Here is a 15,954-nt window from a genome sequence, read left to right as displayed (position 1 = left end):
TTTTAGAATTTATGTCAGAGTCGGGGTACTTGGACTTGGGACTAGGACTGCAATTGTGAATGAACTTGGACTTGGACGGACTCGGACGGACTCAGGTGGACTCTGACTTGGATATTTTGATTCATTTTGCAGATGAATCCATGTCATGTGTAATATAAAATTTAAAAAAAAAGTAACAACATAAAATTAATATAGAAAGACATTAATAAACGTCTTCCATTTAAACTTGATTGATTAAAAACTAGGACTTGATTTGGACCCAACACTGTTTAATGCGCATCTTGGCGTTTCCATCCAGTGTTTTTTATGCAATATTCCATAATGCGCATAAAAATAGGTGGATGGAAACATAGCTACTGAAGGTGAAACCTTAGGCAGAGTGGGCCAGTATATTACAACGCTAGCAACACCCTCATATTTGTTTTAGAAAAACATAAAAATATAGTCAAACATTGTTTTCTTTACTGTTTCTCACATCTAGATATTTTGTTGTTGTAGTATTTATTAATTTGTGATATTTATAAATTTGTATTAATTTCTGCACTAAATAGAGATATTAATGTTTACCTTAATGTTTGTGCCTAATGAATACAGCTCTGATTTTTTAAAATAAGTTTTAGAATTGCATCATTCAAAAGGTTGGGGTCAGTAAGATTTTTTTTTATATAACCAGCTTTATTCAACAAGGATGCGTTGAATTGAACAAATATGACAGTTTTTGTCATCTTATGACAGAAAATGTGACATTGGATACTTAGTAAATTAATCTTTGCCATTTTTTAAATATATATTAACTTAAAAACAAGTTACTTTAAATTGTAGCTTAATACTATTTCACAATATTGCTGTTTTAACTGTATCTTTTACTGTACTTTTACTGCATTGGCAAGCATAACAGCATTATATTCAAAATATACAACATACAGTATAATGTGATAGTTACACTATTAACAAAACACATCCCCCTACAAAGCTTCAATTAAGTTTTGTTAGCAGATTTTACTGTTGCTAGCAACTTTTTCAAAAGGAAAGCCTGAGGCTGATGCTATTTGAGTAGCTTGGAGCTTGGCAAGTAGAGTTGCCAGTTTGATGGCTCTAACATTGCTATCTACCACAGCATAAAGCAAAGGCAAGAGTTTGTGATGCTTTATGAAACATTCATCCAAAGCTCGCCTGTAAAACTGAGGGTGGACAAGGCTGGGATTCAATCCACAGTACACACCACCCACGATCACCATCAAATCTTCTCTGAAAATAAATAAGATGCTAAGCTAATTACAGGTCCTCCAAGTCCACTCTGACAGTTGCTAAGACTATACGCAAATCAGTGTTATCAGGCTGTTCTGCTAAGACACAACTAATTACATCTTTTCACTTAATATCCTGGTCAGTTTTGCCATTGGAGCTCCTCTTTTATTCTTCCGTGGGCTCGTTTGCACATTTCATCTTCAGAAAGCAACAGGCTGCACTATCTTTGACATATACCACCATTAGAAAGACAAATGAAAGGAACTATTTCTTCAGGGGTCACAAGTCTTTTCACAAGTGAAAATTGTTTTATGGCCTTGGCTTGCATTATTGAATAATATATGGAAAGTATAAGCAGAAACAATGGCCACTATAGGAAGCTTATCCTGTGGGTTCTGACTCTTGTGTCCCGCAAACTCAATTTATCATGTGTAAAGAAGATTCATGGAGGACCCAGTAACATAAAGATCTTTCTTATACTACAATATAATGAATATACATCAAGGTAAAGTAGCATTCAATGTGGAGCAGCAGAAAAGACTTGAATGCTTTAGGTCGTATTATGCATTACCACTACAAATTTCCACCATGCATATTAAGCTGTCATAAATAGTTCAGCATCCATGCAAGCCTTCATCACCTTAATTTGCTCATAAAATACAAGCTACAAAAATTGTTTCTGCTTATGAAATGCTCAATAAGAGTTATTTCAGAGCCATATAATCAAAGAGCAATTTACATTACAGACGAGACGTTTTTGGCAAAATATGAAATGTAACTCCTCAGAAAAAAAGTGCTATTTTAGACTGGGAAATCCACTTATGTTAAAGGCTTGAATCTTTGGAAAGCAGTAAACTTTGTTGAAATTACAAATAATTAAGAAACAGAACTACCACAATTACAATGTCAGTAAGAGGGATGACACACTGTTGTAGGCATTACATCTCTTCGTCACAAACATGACATGTTCTGAAAGTGGCACCTACATGGCAAAAATGAGAAACTTAACTGGGGTCTAAATGCTTGGAAACCACCAGACTATGAGATATTGGCTATTCATTTAGAATGCAAAAATTATATAATTAAAGATAAAATCATGATGTCTAACGCAATTACTAAACCACAGAATGCTGCAGTTTACAATATATTATGCTTTCACTGCTTCTGTCAGATTAAATCGGCAGTGTGAGGCTCATGCTGAGAAGCAGCAATATGACATGACAAATGCTTATCATATTGCAGTTCCAATGACAATGCATGTCAAAATGATTGCAATATTACTGTTTTGACCAAAATGCATGATATCTAGCATAAATTCATAAGGATTTTATTAGAATAAGCTTTGTAATAAATCCCGTATTTTATTTTTTCTTATAGCTTTTCCATTGCATGGTATGCCCCAAATAGTTTATGGCATCTAATGTATGCATGTTGACAGCAAGTCAGTGGGCAGCTGGGCAAAGTAGAATCTCTTGAAAACAATTGGAAGGACCTTATGGAAATTTAAACTGTAACCACAATTAATAATGTTATCAGTAATCAGGTCAATGCCGATCAGCTAATGAATCATTTGTAACAAACTGAATGCACATATTTATGGTTTATAGTGTTCACTTGTCTAACAAATACTATAGGCTTTTCAAGCTGTTCCCCAATGGACAGAACTTTCATAGCTCCACTTGTGTGTGCATACAGAGAGAAAATAAGTGAGAATGCTTGAAATGCAGTTGTATTATTGATATTCATGTTGAATAGTCGAAAATTCTCATTTGAATTACTTTGGAAAAATAAATTTGATTCTACTGGCTCTGGAAAGAAAAAAGAAACAGATTCATCCATGGAGTCATAGGGAGTGTCCTTTTATTGGTGTGAACAATGTGGCAATGGCTTCCTCCAAATCTGTCAACACACTACCAGCTCATAGCCAAGTCTTGTCCTTGGCTTGAAAAACTACAAACTGTTTTACACAGTTATGTGTTGTTTTTTTATCATAGTTTCATTATGAAGATCATAAACCTTCATTTGGAAGTTAAACAGATACATACAGTACCTGTTAAACATTATATTCAATAATATTGTAAACACCTGACTTTGTTTTTAAGGGAGGTTATCAGTTGTTCAGATGTACATCATAATTTCAACAATTATTGATAAATAACACTTATTCTGTTTATACTAGAGACTTCATTTAGCAATCATCCTTCCAACATTGACAGCTCTATACAATACAATCTTTCTATTCATCATCTAACCTGACTAAATATCTATGTCTACTCAAACAACCTCGGTCAGGAAAACAGAAAATGTTTTCCACGAATGCATAAGCCACTAGGGCTTCTGTAGACAACGTCTTACTGTAAGTAAAGCCTGACTGCTCACAACAATATGAAACTCCACCAACCAAAACTTTTCCTCTTGTGCCATCAAGAAGATTCTCCACCTCTCAGACTGTCTCCTCTCTAATCGATACTGCGTTGCGCTCAGATTATATGTCAGATACACAACGCAAGGCTCCAAAAGTAGGCTGTCTCTTTCTTGCAGCATTCTTTTTATGAAGACATAGGCACATTTTACAAAGTGATTTTACCTGACACAACCCCCACCCTATCATTTGGGGATCAATGCAGAGTTATCAAACTCCATTATGATTGTACGGCCCTTGCACAAATTAAAACTAGAGATTCAACTGAGCAGACAACTCAAAATCTTTATGGATATGTGAACAAACAAACTTTCATAACTATGATGTCAATAAATACAAGACCAGTTGTTCTGACCAATTAACAAGTGATGTTGTTCATCATTTATAGATGAAGTCCTTTCACCAATTTGGGAATGACATCTCCAGATTTACCAACACATTGTGCCAGCGCAAACCATCTTTTGGCATTAAAATAGTACTGTCAGCCATTATTTAGCGATTATTTAATGCCCAAAAAAGCATGTCTTAAAGCAAGTGGTAATTTGCGCTGGACATTATAATGTTCTTGCGGCGTCTGTTTTAGTAGCCTCACTACGTCAGACTTCGTACTTCCTCTCAATTTCAGTTTGCTTCTGTACTCAGTTTGAGATAGCATACCATCTCCCAGATTTCCTCCAGCTCCACAACAGCCTTCCAATCAATGAACAGAGGGCGGGCTGAGAGCCATGACGTAGATGCTAAACTAAGCATAAGCACAAAATTTAAGAATGTAGTTTAGGTTAGGACAATCTAAAACATTTGTGGATGATATGGAGACACAGGATGCAATTCGCTTTGTTGTGGAGAATATTCCCTGCATTTGCCTACTGAAGTCTGAACAAGAAGAGTGTTTGTTTCACATTTTGAATGGATGTAATGCTGTGGCCGAGCGGCAACCTCGCGCTCTCTCTCGTGAAGCCAATAAGGAAGTGACTAAAACTACAATTCATCGACTGGCCGCTTGAGGCTGGCTGCAGAAGAGAGTCAGTCCCATAGACTCCCCATGTTAAAATGCCCAACTTTACAGCAGAAAAAAACATGTTTACAGCCTGGTTCAAAAAATGATTTTGGTCTACATTGCTAATTTCTTCCCTTCATGACAACTCTGAGGGGGGTGAATTTTTTTATAACTCATCCATTTAAATTATATTAAGCCTTAAAGTTCTGCATAATTAAGGGCGTGGCCACTTGAGTGACAGGTGGATTGCCGCTGCTGACAATGCCGGCGTGCTAGGTGGGCGTGGCTTCAGCAATCAGCTCCCGTCTTTTTGCCCATTTTCGATTATCCGGGAGAGTCGCGTGGTGAAGCGCTGCCAAGATGGGGACAGCACGCTCTGCACACTTTAGGCTTCAAAACCGCTATTGAGGAGTCTATGGGTGACGTCACGGACACTACATCCATATTTTTTTACAGTCTATGGTTGTGGCCCTACTCCCGACAAGGTTTTGGGAAAAATTTAATTTATCAACTGTTACCAATCTTTGGCGTGAAACTAGGGAGGCCGAAGTCCGGCAAGGCGATAATTGAGATGGTGTCCCCCTTGGTTGCTCTCATGGAGGATCAGGTTAAAGAGGCAGCAAAACTCACTCTTTTTTTTCTCAGCATACTTGTGTTTACAGTGGAAGTTCGAGGCGGCTGAGCCGGCGCATAACACACGTCATAAACAAACGTTATGTGATTGGCTTACGGGTACAACAATGATTTTAAACTTCATACAAGTGCCCCCCCACCACGAGAAAGTAAACGCTTGTCAATTCTGTCTACGAAGCAAAGCAAAGTAGCAGAGTTTGGTATTACCAGGCTACTGTTTTAGTAAATCACTCACAGAATTTAACCCTCTCATTGGTGTTTTATGGAATTGTGTTTCACTGCTCAGCAGAACAGTTTAATTTATATGGTTCTGGAAAAAACTTTAAGGTGTGGAAATAATGACAGAATTTTCATTTTTTGGGGAACTATCCCTTTTAAGCATTACAACTGCTTTCAAAATTTATAATAATCTGAAATTATTCTAGAGCACAAAATCATGATTTCTGAAGGATCATGTAACACAGAAGAGTAATGGCTGCTGAAATATATTACATAAATTACATTTTGAAATATATTAAAATAAAAAATTTTAAATTGTAATAAATTTCACAATATTCTGATTTCTACTGTATTTTGATCAAATAAATGTACCCTCGGAAATCATATAGCAAATAATAAAAAAAAAACAATAATAAATCTTGCCAACCCCAAATGGGATCATCTTATAGGCAGATTTATTAAATTTTTTCCCCTTTGGGATGTGTCAAGCCGACGTTGCAAAGCTCAAGAAGAACCAAACCACCTTATAAATAGAGATCTATAAATATTGCACAATCAGACGAACGTATGCTTCAGTCCATAAAGCCCTTTTGTGTTCACAGCTTGTGTTCCAAAGCTCATAAAGTCATTACATGGCTGAAAACAGATGACAAAAAATCATGTAAATTGAAAACGTGGCCAAACTTGCCTGAAGATATGGCCAGCCTAAAAGAGACAGAACTGGTATGGCAGTAATGCCACTGTCGGGGAGCAAGCAAAGGATTCCATTTAGATGTTGTCTGACAGTGAAATTGCTTTCACCTCCATTAGTCACCTGACCTTGTTTTGCCTATTTATTTCCAAATAAGACCCTCTCTGCTGCACAAGCTGGCAGAGGGAAACTTTATCAGTGCGCCAAGCACCATCTCACTGGTGGGGCTCCATTAACTCTGTGTCTGGGCTTTCACATGACAACTTCCTCCCAAACCTCTGTCCACCTTTCAATGACTGCATTGGTTCATATGTGAGCTAGCCGGCTCTCTATACCAATGGCCAGTAAAAAAGATGCACAGATATCTTGTCACTGACCCTTGGACTATGTGTTGCAGAGGGTCTTATGCTTTGTGATGGTATATTCAAAATGTAATTGTCTGCATAATGGACATGGGCATAGTTATGACTACATATAGACCAAATGACATTAACAGAAAAGGCCATAATAGTAATTGTGGTATTGTTCATCTTAACAAAATGAAAAACTAGCTATTTATAGACAACTTCTCCCCTGATTATATTTTCCAAGCCAGCTTGTAGCTTTGACCTTATTGTTCATTAATGCATGAAGATGGTTTCTCACCAGTCCCTGGTCCTCCCTCTGCTGCCTCTGTATTCAGGTAACACATCCTGGAGAAGCTTATTTTAAAAAAATCCAACAGGTTCTCATCACGATTTGATTTCAAGATGCAAAATTAATACAAATAATAAAAGCTAAAGCATTTTTACATATTCCATTTAATAAGGCATTTCATCATAAAATATTATGCTCTGTGATTTTGGTTGCATGTTCAAAATTAACAAACAAACAAAAAATGTGTAGGAAGATTTAGACATGAGGGTGAGAATAATAAAAACTTGAGAATATAATCAGACTGAGCCATCTGCCGCCACTGAGAAATGCCATGGGATGAACTCACTCATATCTTGTCTATTACAGCTTATATCCTCAAGTTGTTTTTTGGTCTGAGTTTTCAGGCCCATTGGTGAAACGTGCCCTTTACTACAGGAATAAATATGTCTAAAAATTGAGATGGTATTTTATTAGTTTTAACGGTGCTGATAATCTCACAATCATCAGCGGGAGGACAGGGATTGGACTGTGTTTATCTCTGACTGGGCAGATTATGTGAAACCTCTGGTTAGATATGAGATTAGTGTTCAGAAATATGCGGTAAGAAGGCAAGTTCTTATCTTTAACCAACATATATGTTTACCCTACAAGAAATCCTGGCAGCCAGCAAACTCAGAATGAAATATATTAAAATGAGATTACAAGTACTGTAGAAAACATCAAGTGAGCGGAAATATTGTCATTATGTCGGGAGATGACAGATGTGATTACTTTAATTCATAAGCCTAAAAGCTCTATCACTTAAAAATATGGCAAAAGGATCCATAATAAGATTTATTCGTTAAAGCATTGCACTGTGGCTGCATCATACAGTAAGTGTTCAGAAAATAAATCAAATACTTAACAAATCAAATTGGCTCCTTAGTGAACTGAGTTTTGTAAGCAATCTCTGGTAGCAATAGTTCAAACTACACAAGCACCAAAGGGATGTAAGCCTGCCGGGGCCAGTCTACTGATGTGAAGAGTCAATCTAACACTCATGAAAGGTAGCTCTAACAAGTGTGGCAGGGCGATAAAGCTATAGACCTCTTCAATCCATAGGGGAGAACAAACAGCTTTGAAGAGGGCCAGAGAGCCATGAAAAGCCAAATCACTCAGTCAGAACTTCATACAGGGACTAAAATGAACAAATATGCAATTCATGTTTTCCTTCTTTTTTTTATTCAATGTTCTTTGTCAATTGTTTTAAAAGTTACATGCAAATTTCTTATTTACTCAAGTAGACAAGTTTGCTTTTCAGAGCTGTTTTGCATTTATATAACTGCACAACTGTCACACCTGGAGCCACCCAGAAAAGGAACTTGATTATTATTCCAAAGGATGAATCAGCCTATGAACATCAACGGCAGAGTGGAAAGCAGAGTTTGAGCCCTTTGAACAAAAGAGAAGGATTGAAAAATGGAAGATTATTGAAGTCTTTCTTTTCTTCCAGGCATGAGTCCATTGTGCCAAGACTCCAGGATGTTTCGATACTATCGGGTCACTTGTACTCCCGTGCTGTACAAAAAATAGTTCTGACAGACAAAAGACCAGGATGCAGTGCTAGAGCTTCTTAATGGAATTCTGCTCTATTCAATGAGATTATCGTATTATCTCAGCCTGACTCTAAGAGAGAATAGAGATCAACTAATCAAAGTGGGCCGTCAGCGTGCCTTCATTTGTGTTTGACTGATGAAGGAAAATGAGTAACGATTGATCGTACAGTATAAAATGTCATTAATCTGTGATACAATAAAATGTTGGAATGACAGAAATGGACACAAAATTCATTTCAGCCACAGCAGACAGTTTTAGTGGTCTCAAAATAATAATAAATCTACTTCTGGTATATTTTCCTGCCTCGCCGATTCTCCCAAAATGCTGCAAATACTAATTGATAATTAACTCCATTTATTATTTTCATTCATTTAATTTAGGGAAAAAACTATAAACTCCATGAAATGCTTCAAAATGGTTAAAATCATGTTTGCAGTAGTGCTAGAATTAAATGTAATTTTTAATAAAAAATCTGAGGGCATCTACAGGATAAGTGCACTTATTTTATTCACTAATGAAAAATGGCCTCTAATGGATGGAGGGGCAGGTAATAACAGCACATTCTCATAGAAAAGAGGAATAATGACAAATGAATGTACAAACCTCAAAGAGCAGACAGAGTAAAAGGAGGGAAGCTTTCTCTGCCATTACCTGAGTCATTCACACAGGAACAGAGAGAGCAGAAAAGAAGCAGTGATAGAAAGCTGAGAGTGTGTGTGGGTGCATCCATAGAGTTGATTAGTAAGCCCATTAGGACCGAGAAAGAATGTCATTGTATAAAACTCCCAAGTGAAATATGCTGGGTCAGCTGTTGCTGAACATTGGAAGTTTTAGCTTGTTACCAGGGAAGAACAGCTGCATATCAACATGTCTAGTCCATATAACCATTACTTTAAAACTAACATCCAACACTAAAAATATCTGTATAATTGGAAACATGTATGAGGAATATACAGAGGCACTTTAGACATTCTTCAAATTGTATGACAACAATTTTAAAAATGCATATATCAAAGCAAGTATAATTTATCATAATGCAAACACAGTTTTCAAGCAAGAAAAAAAGTCACCAAAAAAAGTTCAAATTAAAAAACAGTAGTTGCATTTTAAGTTCAGAGAAAAGGTGTAACGTCACATGTTTGCAGCTCACACTTGGTTTGACATTTCATCTAATTCAATTTATTCATTCCAACTGTGTCCTAAATGTTCAAAGTTATCCTTTTGTGTTGACTATTACATTTGCACAATTACTTTTAAATTTACATTTATAAAAGCAGTAAATGCCTTTATCCCAAATGACTTTTAAATTAGGAAAACAAACAACATACTGGAAGAAGTGCTATAATACAAATGTCCAGTCTTTTTTATAGATATAGATTGCATGTCAAAAGGATTCAATCAAGTGCTCATGGAAAAGATGAATTTGTACTGTGCAGTGCTCTGCCAATAATGACCAGCACCAGAGAGGAAAGGTAACACCTCACTGATTGCCATGGTTGCCATTAATTAATGACCATCTGGTCAAGGTGCATACATTGCACTGTAGGCTAAATGTAATGTTTGATGGTAAACCTGAAGACTTTAATATAGCACGAATTTTTCAGCAACAGGTCTTTATAAAACCACTAATGCACATGTGGGTGTACATAATTGTGGTTTGCATTTAAAACATGCTCTATTATGTATTATAGCTCCATAATGATTTCTGCAATGCAAAGACATTTCTGCTTAACTTCTCTCAGATACCCATATACCTGATTGGACAGATACGACTTCTGTGTATTAGTGCAATATCAGTTTTTACAAAATGAAATAATAGATCACAAGATGTTCTGCCCAAAAATTTGTGGTGGTCACAATGACTCATCTTTTACCTGCAGTGAGAATTTTCCTTCAGATGAGTTTGAGCTCAAGGGTTATAAAGCAGTAGTGAAGAGGGTATCAGCTTTGAGCTGAGCTGATGTGTCATTGTACATGAGATGGCCATGTTGACATCTGAGAATAAACTACTGACTGATACTGCGAGCGAGAGTTGGCAGACTGCCGATTTTGCATGCTTTCAAGATCACAAAATCTTAAAGTTAAACTATGGTAGATTTAAAATCCAATAAAAACCTGTTTCAGAACCAAGCAAGCTTCCTTATAAGTCATACTTCAAATCTAATCACAGTGATCAATTTAACCCAATATTTTTGTGTATTTGTATTTTTATGGCTTTTAAATAATAGCATCTTTAGCATAGAGATATGCTAAATTCAAGCTGTATTGGAATCATCTGTGTATCAATTCTCACATACACAATCAGTCAGTTATTACAGCTACAGGACACTGCCTTAGAAGGATGCTGCTTATTTAGACAGTAATTCACTAGGATCTGAAAAAGAGAATTGTTGGAACTGTAAGAATTGTTATCCAAAGTATACGACTGTGTACTCACTGATGTGTACAGATGGCCTTCTCCATTCATGGCGATGTACAAGCCCGTCTTCACAGACTGAATAGCAACGACCCGAAGGCCCACAGGGATGAGGTTGAACAACGCTGTGAAGGCAATTCAGGGGTTAACAAATGTAATTTTTCCATCAATTTAAAATTCAACAAATTAAATTTGAAAAAAAGATATATATTTTTTAGAATAAACATAAAAATTGAGTACTGTATATGGTTGTTTTTGTATATTGCTATGCAGTTCTAACAGTGATTAGTATGTAGAACAAACCTCTAACCCCAATAATAATAGCAAACTAAAATAGCTAATATGGAATTAGAATGATAAACAATGGGCTACAAATCTCAACCCATAAACTGAACACGGGCCACACTCCACAGAGTGCATAAACAGGGATAGTGTGAAGCATAAAAACTGATAGACAGAGTTTGAATGGAGGCCTCATATTATGTAGAATAATTGTTTTTATGCCCAGTTGGCAGCAACAGGAGCCTGGTGCTACAAGCTGGAGAATAGTAGGCATGCGATTGGAGGCAGTAGTAGTGCATGGCAGATTTAATGGATCTTTTGTTGTTGGAGCAGCTCTTCGGTCGTTGTTTGTACTGGAGGGGAGTAACAGCCTAGCTGGTGACACTAAGTGCATCCAAAGGGGTGATTTAAACCTACAGTATAATGATCTCACTTCAACTCACTGGTAATTGGCAGAGCTCCTGGGGTGCTTGAATGAAAATGATTTCAGAAAAGCCCTGGTCTGGAAGACTCTTGTGTGGCAAAATATGAGTCGAATGGTTACATCAAAGTGAGTTTCTGGAAGTGCTCCACAGGCACACTGGAACAGATTCTTTCAAGGGCACAAGATGGACTTTGCATCCTTGTCTTCCAAAGAGAGCATGATACTGAATGCCATTTCATGCCCTTCTTTTTCTTCACCTCTATTTCTCTCTCCATCTCCATCTCCCTATTTATACTGGTTTGCAACTTACAGAATTTATATAAATATCCAATATTAATAACTATATTTTCCCTAAAAAAATCTTAGCAAATGTATGTTTAAGTTAAAACAAGCATTTAACACAAAATCCAATGATCAAACAATACTGTTGATGTTAGACAAAGATGTTGCTTCAAAGATAAGGTCTCAAATAATTGTTTGCACAAAGGAATACTGATGTTTTTTTTTTTTTTTTGTCATTAATCACCCCCCCCCCCCCACCCCCATGTCGTTCCGGACCTGTAAAAGCTTTTATGTCCTCAGAACAGAATTTAAGATATTTTAGATGAAAACCAGGACCCTTCTGACTTCCCCATTGACTGCCAAGTAAATAACAGTGTCAAGGTCCATAAAAGGTATGAAAGTTGTCATCAGAATACTCCATCTGCCATCAGACGTGCAATTTGGGTTATATAGAGCGATAGGAACACTTTTTGTGCAAAAAATTAAATTAAATATCGACTTCATTAAACTTTTCCTTTGTCAACAGTCTCCTCTGTGTCAATTTTCTTTCAAATTAAAGCAAAATACATGTAGAAACAGCACATCCTTGTGGCACGCCTGAAACAGAAGAGCATACCCAGCATGCGGTGATATGGAGAGACACAGAGAAGACTGTTGACAAAGGTATTGTTGAATAAAGTCATTATTTTTGTTTTCATCGCTTACAAAAAGTATTCTCGTTGCTTAATACCATTACGGTTACTAAGGCTTTATGATTATTAAGTGCCAGCCGTTCTATCTGCCGAGGGAATATACTGCCATACTGCTAATTTCGGTGTACATTCCCCCAAACAACAGCAACAACAACAGGAATGATGCACTAAATTAACTGTACCAGCACATCAGTGAGCAGCAGACAGCACACCCTGATGCTTTTCTCATCATAGCTGGGGATTTCAACCATGCTGACTTAAAGAGTGTGTTTCCAAAAATACACAATAACTTTCCAACACGAGGTAATACAATTTTGGACTTTGTTTACACCACACAGAGAGGAGCTTACAAAGCCCTCCCTCTCCCCCACCTCTGAGCCTCAGACCACATCACTGTCATGCTAATGCCTGCATACAGACCGCTGATTAAAGTCACCAAACCAGTTCAAAAACAGATTCAAGTGTGGCCAGAATGATCATCAGAGGTTCTTCAAGACTGCTTCGACACTACTGACTGGGACATGTTTAAGCAGGCTGCCACATACAATAACTCCACTGACCTACAGGAGTACCAAGAGTCTGTCACTGCCTACATCAACAAGTGTCCGGGCCAATCAGGAGCCGTGGATGACAGGGGAGGTCTACAGATTCCTCAAGACACGGAACGCTGCCTTCAGAGATAGAGATGAGGTGGGCCTGAGAACTTGTCCCGGGGCATCAGAGAGGATAAGAGACAGCACTCCGGGAGGATAGCCCATCAATTCAGCGACAGGAGAGACACTAGGAGCCTGTGCCAGGGGATACAGACCATTACGGACTACAAGCCCCCACCACAGACCTGTGACAGCAACATCTCTCTGCTGAACACCTTCTTTGCTCGCTTTGAGCAACAAAACAGCACCACTGCAGAGAAGACTCCAGAAGACTCTTCCCTGCGACCAGGTGATGACGTTGACCCCAGACAGTGTGAGGAGATCCTTAAGCAGGATCAATGCATGAAAAGCTCCGGGTCCTGATAACATCCCTGGGCGTGTGCTGAGAGACACACTTATGTCTTCACAGACATTTTCAACATCTCACTTAGTAAGGTTGTTGTTCCCACATGTTTCAAAACTACCATCATCATTCCAGTTCCGAAGAAGCCATCTCCATCCTGCTTCAATGACTACCATTCTGTTGCACTTACTCCCATCCTCATGAAGTGCTTGAACGGCTAGTCATGCACCACATCAAGTCTGCCCGTCATGCACCACACCGTCACACAGCTCCAACCTCTTGATTAAGTTTGCGGATAACTCGACTGTGGTGGGTCTCATTAGCAACAAAGATGAGACAAACTACAGGAGCGAGTTGAGCCGCCTGGTCGGATGGTGCAGTGACAACAATCTCTCTCTGAACGTGGAGAAGACGAAGGAGATTGTTGCTGACTTCAGGAGAGCACACACTCAGCATGTTCCTCTGACCATCAACGGTGTGACTGTGGAGAGAGTGAGCAGCACCAAGTTCCTGGGTGTGCACATCACAGAGGACCTCTCCTGGACTGAAAACACAGCAGTACTGGCCAAGAAATCACAGCAGCGTCTTTACTTCCTCCGCAAACTGAGAACAGCCAGAGCCCCGCCCCCCACCATGTACACCTTTTACAGAGGCACCATCAAGAGCATCCTGACGAGCTGCATCAGTGTGTGGTATGGCACCTGTAACACGTTCTGCCGAAAGACTCTGCAATGCATAGGGAGAGCAGCTGAGAAAATCATTGGTGTCTCTCTCCCCTCCCTCCAGGACATTTATGGAACCCGTCTCACTCGCAAAGCCCTCTGCATCGCAAGTGATCCCACCCACCCGTCTCACAGCTTCTTTAGTCTGCTGCCATCAGGGAGGAGACTGCGGAGTCTCCAGGCCAGGACCAGCAGACTGAAGGACAGATTCATCCATCAGGCTGTCCCTCTTCTGCCCCGGGCACCACTGAACTATTGAACTGATGAATGTTCTGAGGTGTGCGATTATTTTCTGGGAAACGCATGGCGAACGTAGTTCCAGGCATCTCTCTTGACCGCATTACAATTCCATATCACTTTGCATAGTTAACTGTAATAACGGTCACACAGTTTGCACAAAAAGGTACTGTCAGCGCTGCCCAGGCGATTTTATCAGTTAGCCTATATAGTGCAACAACTTAAAGGCTACACATGACATTTCTCACTAGCGAGGTAATAACAGCGCTGTTTAGAGATGCTGCAGCAGAAGAGTGTTTAGAGACGCACAGAGGTACATTAGCTTAATTCACACAAGCTCTCTCCCTCTCTCTCTCTCTTCATTAACTTCATTAATAACTGAATTAGAATGCTATAAACGGCTCAAGCCTCCATTACCAGCTTTAAAATTATGTTTTGGAACTAGCAAAAGAGGCATATGATGAGATGCGGAAGAAATAATCCTACTCACAATAGCAATTTAAGTACAAAAACTGGACGAATCCCTTTAAATATATAATCGGATCGATGTCTTGAGGTATGGTAACCATAGTATAAGCGGAATAATTGACTCTGGGCCGTTAAATTATTCTAAAAATAATGCACACCTGAGGTGTAACGGCCATGATGGCCTATCGTCAATTAGTCCTTACTTAATATAAATAACTTATTGTAAGTATAGTTTTACCAAAATGACAAAAAAAATTATTCAAAATTTTTCTTAAGTATTGCAGCATATTTGGAGTATATTTTTTTAAGCTATGTTTGGGTTTTCAACTGATCTAGTTTCTATAAATAGCCAATATAAATTACCTAAAATGTGTGCCTTGCTAGCACTTTAGCAAAAGAAAATCTAGTTACTGCTGTTGTTGGAATACTTTAGGGAAACTTTGATTACTTTAACAAAAAATTCAATGTATATAAATAAATAAAAAATATAAAAAAGCCAACTCTACAGTTGTTTTCTGCATTTGTGTAGGTGTGTTTCTTAGTGTCACAAATGTCATGTGTCATCTTCTCTCGGAGTGTTTGACTGACAGAGAGCCCTCTGTGTGTCACTCTGTCAGTACAGCTGCATATTAAAATCAAATTAAGCAGCTGGCCTGAAGCATTTGAAAAGCAGGCCCAGCTAATAATACACCACTGCCTCCTGAGTTATCACCTCAATGGCACACACACATCTCCCCAAGGACCAGTCTACTGCCATATCAGCAACAGTGATAACTACAGAAAGTGAATCAGTAACAGGGATTTTAAGTGTGTGTAGTAAAAGTAATGATATGCATTTGAGCACACTTAACCTTTTTAGTGTAGCTGTAGCATTTTTCACACCAAATTATCAAGCAGAAGTTGGGATGCACGATATTGGATTTTTGCCCATATCCAATATGCCAATATTTTTCAACTCATTTTGGCTGATAGACGATGCCAATACTGATATAT

General features: G+C 38.2%; 1 protein-coding gene across 3 annotated transcripts in view; it reads right to left on the bottom strand.

Moving 5' to 3' along the window:
• LOC113108453 (fibroblast growth factor 14) overlaps window positions 1–15,954 on the bottom strand; it is a 115,435-nt gene that overhangs the window by 23,548 nt on the left and 75,933 nt on the right. For all 3 annotated transcript variants that reach the window (XM_026271598.1, XM_026271599.1, XM_026271597.1), the window contains exon 3: window positions 10,880–10,983. In XM_026271598.1, the coding sequence (XP_026127383.1) occupies window positions 10,880–10,983 (104 nt within the window). The remainder of the gene's footprint in view (window positions 1–10,879; window positions 10,984–15,954) is intronic.

The sequence above is a fragment of the Carassius auratus genome, chromosome 9, assembly GCF_003368295.1.
Source record: "Carassius auratus strain Wakin chromosome 9, ASM336829v1, whole genome shotgun sequence".
Lineage (NCBI taxonomy): Eukaryota > Metazoa > Chordata > Actinopteri > Cypriniformes > Cyprinidae > Carassius > Carassius auratus.
This window is presented reverse-complemented; position numbering and strand designations above follow the sequence as displayed.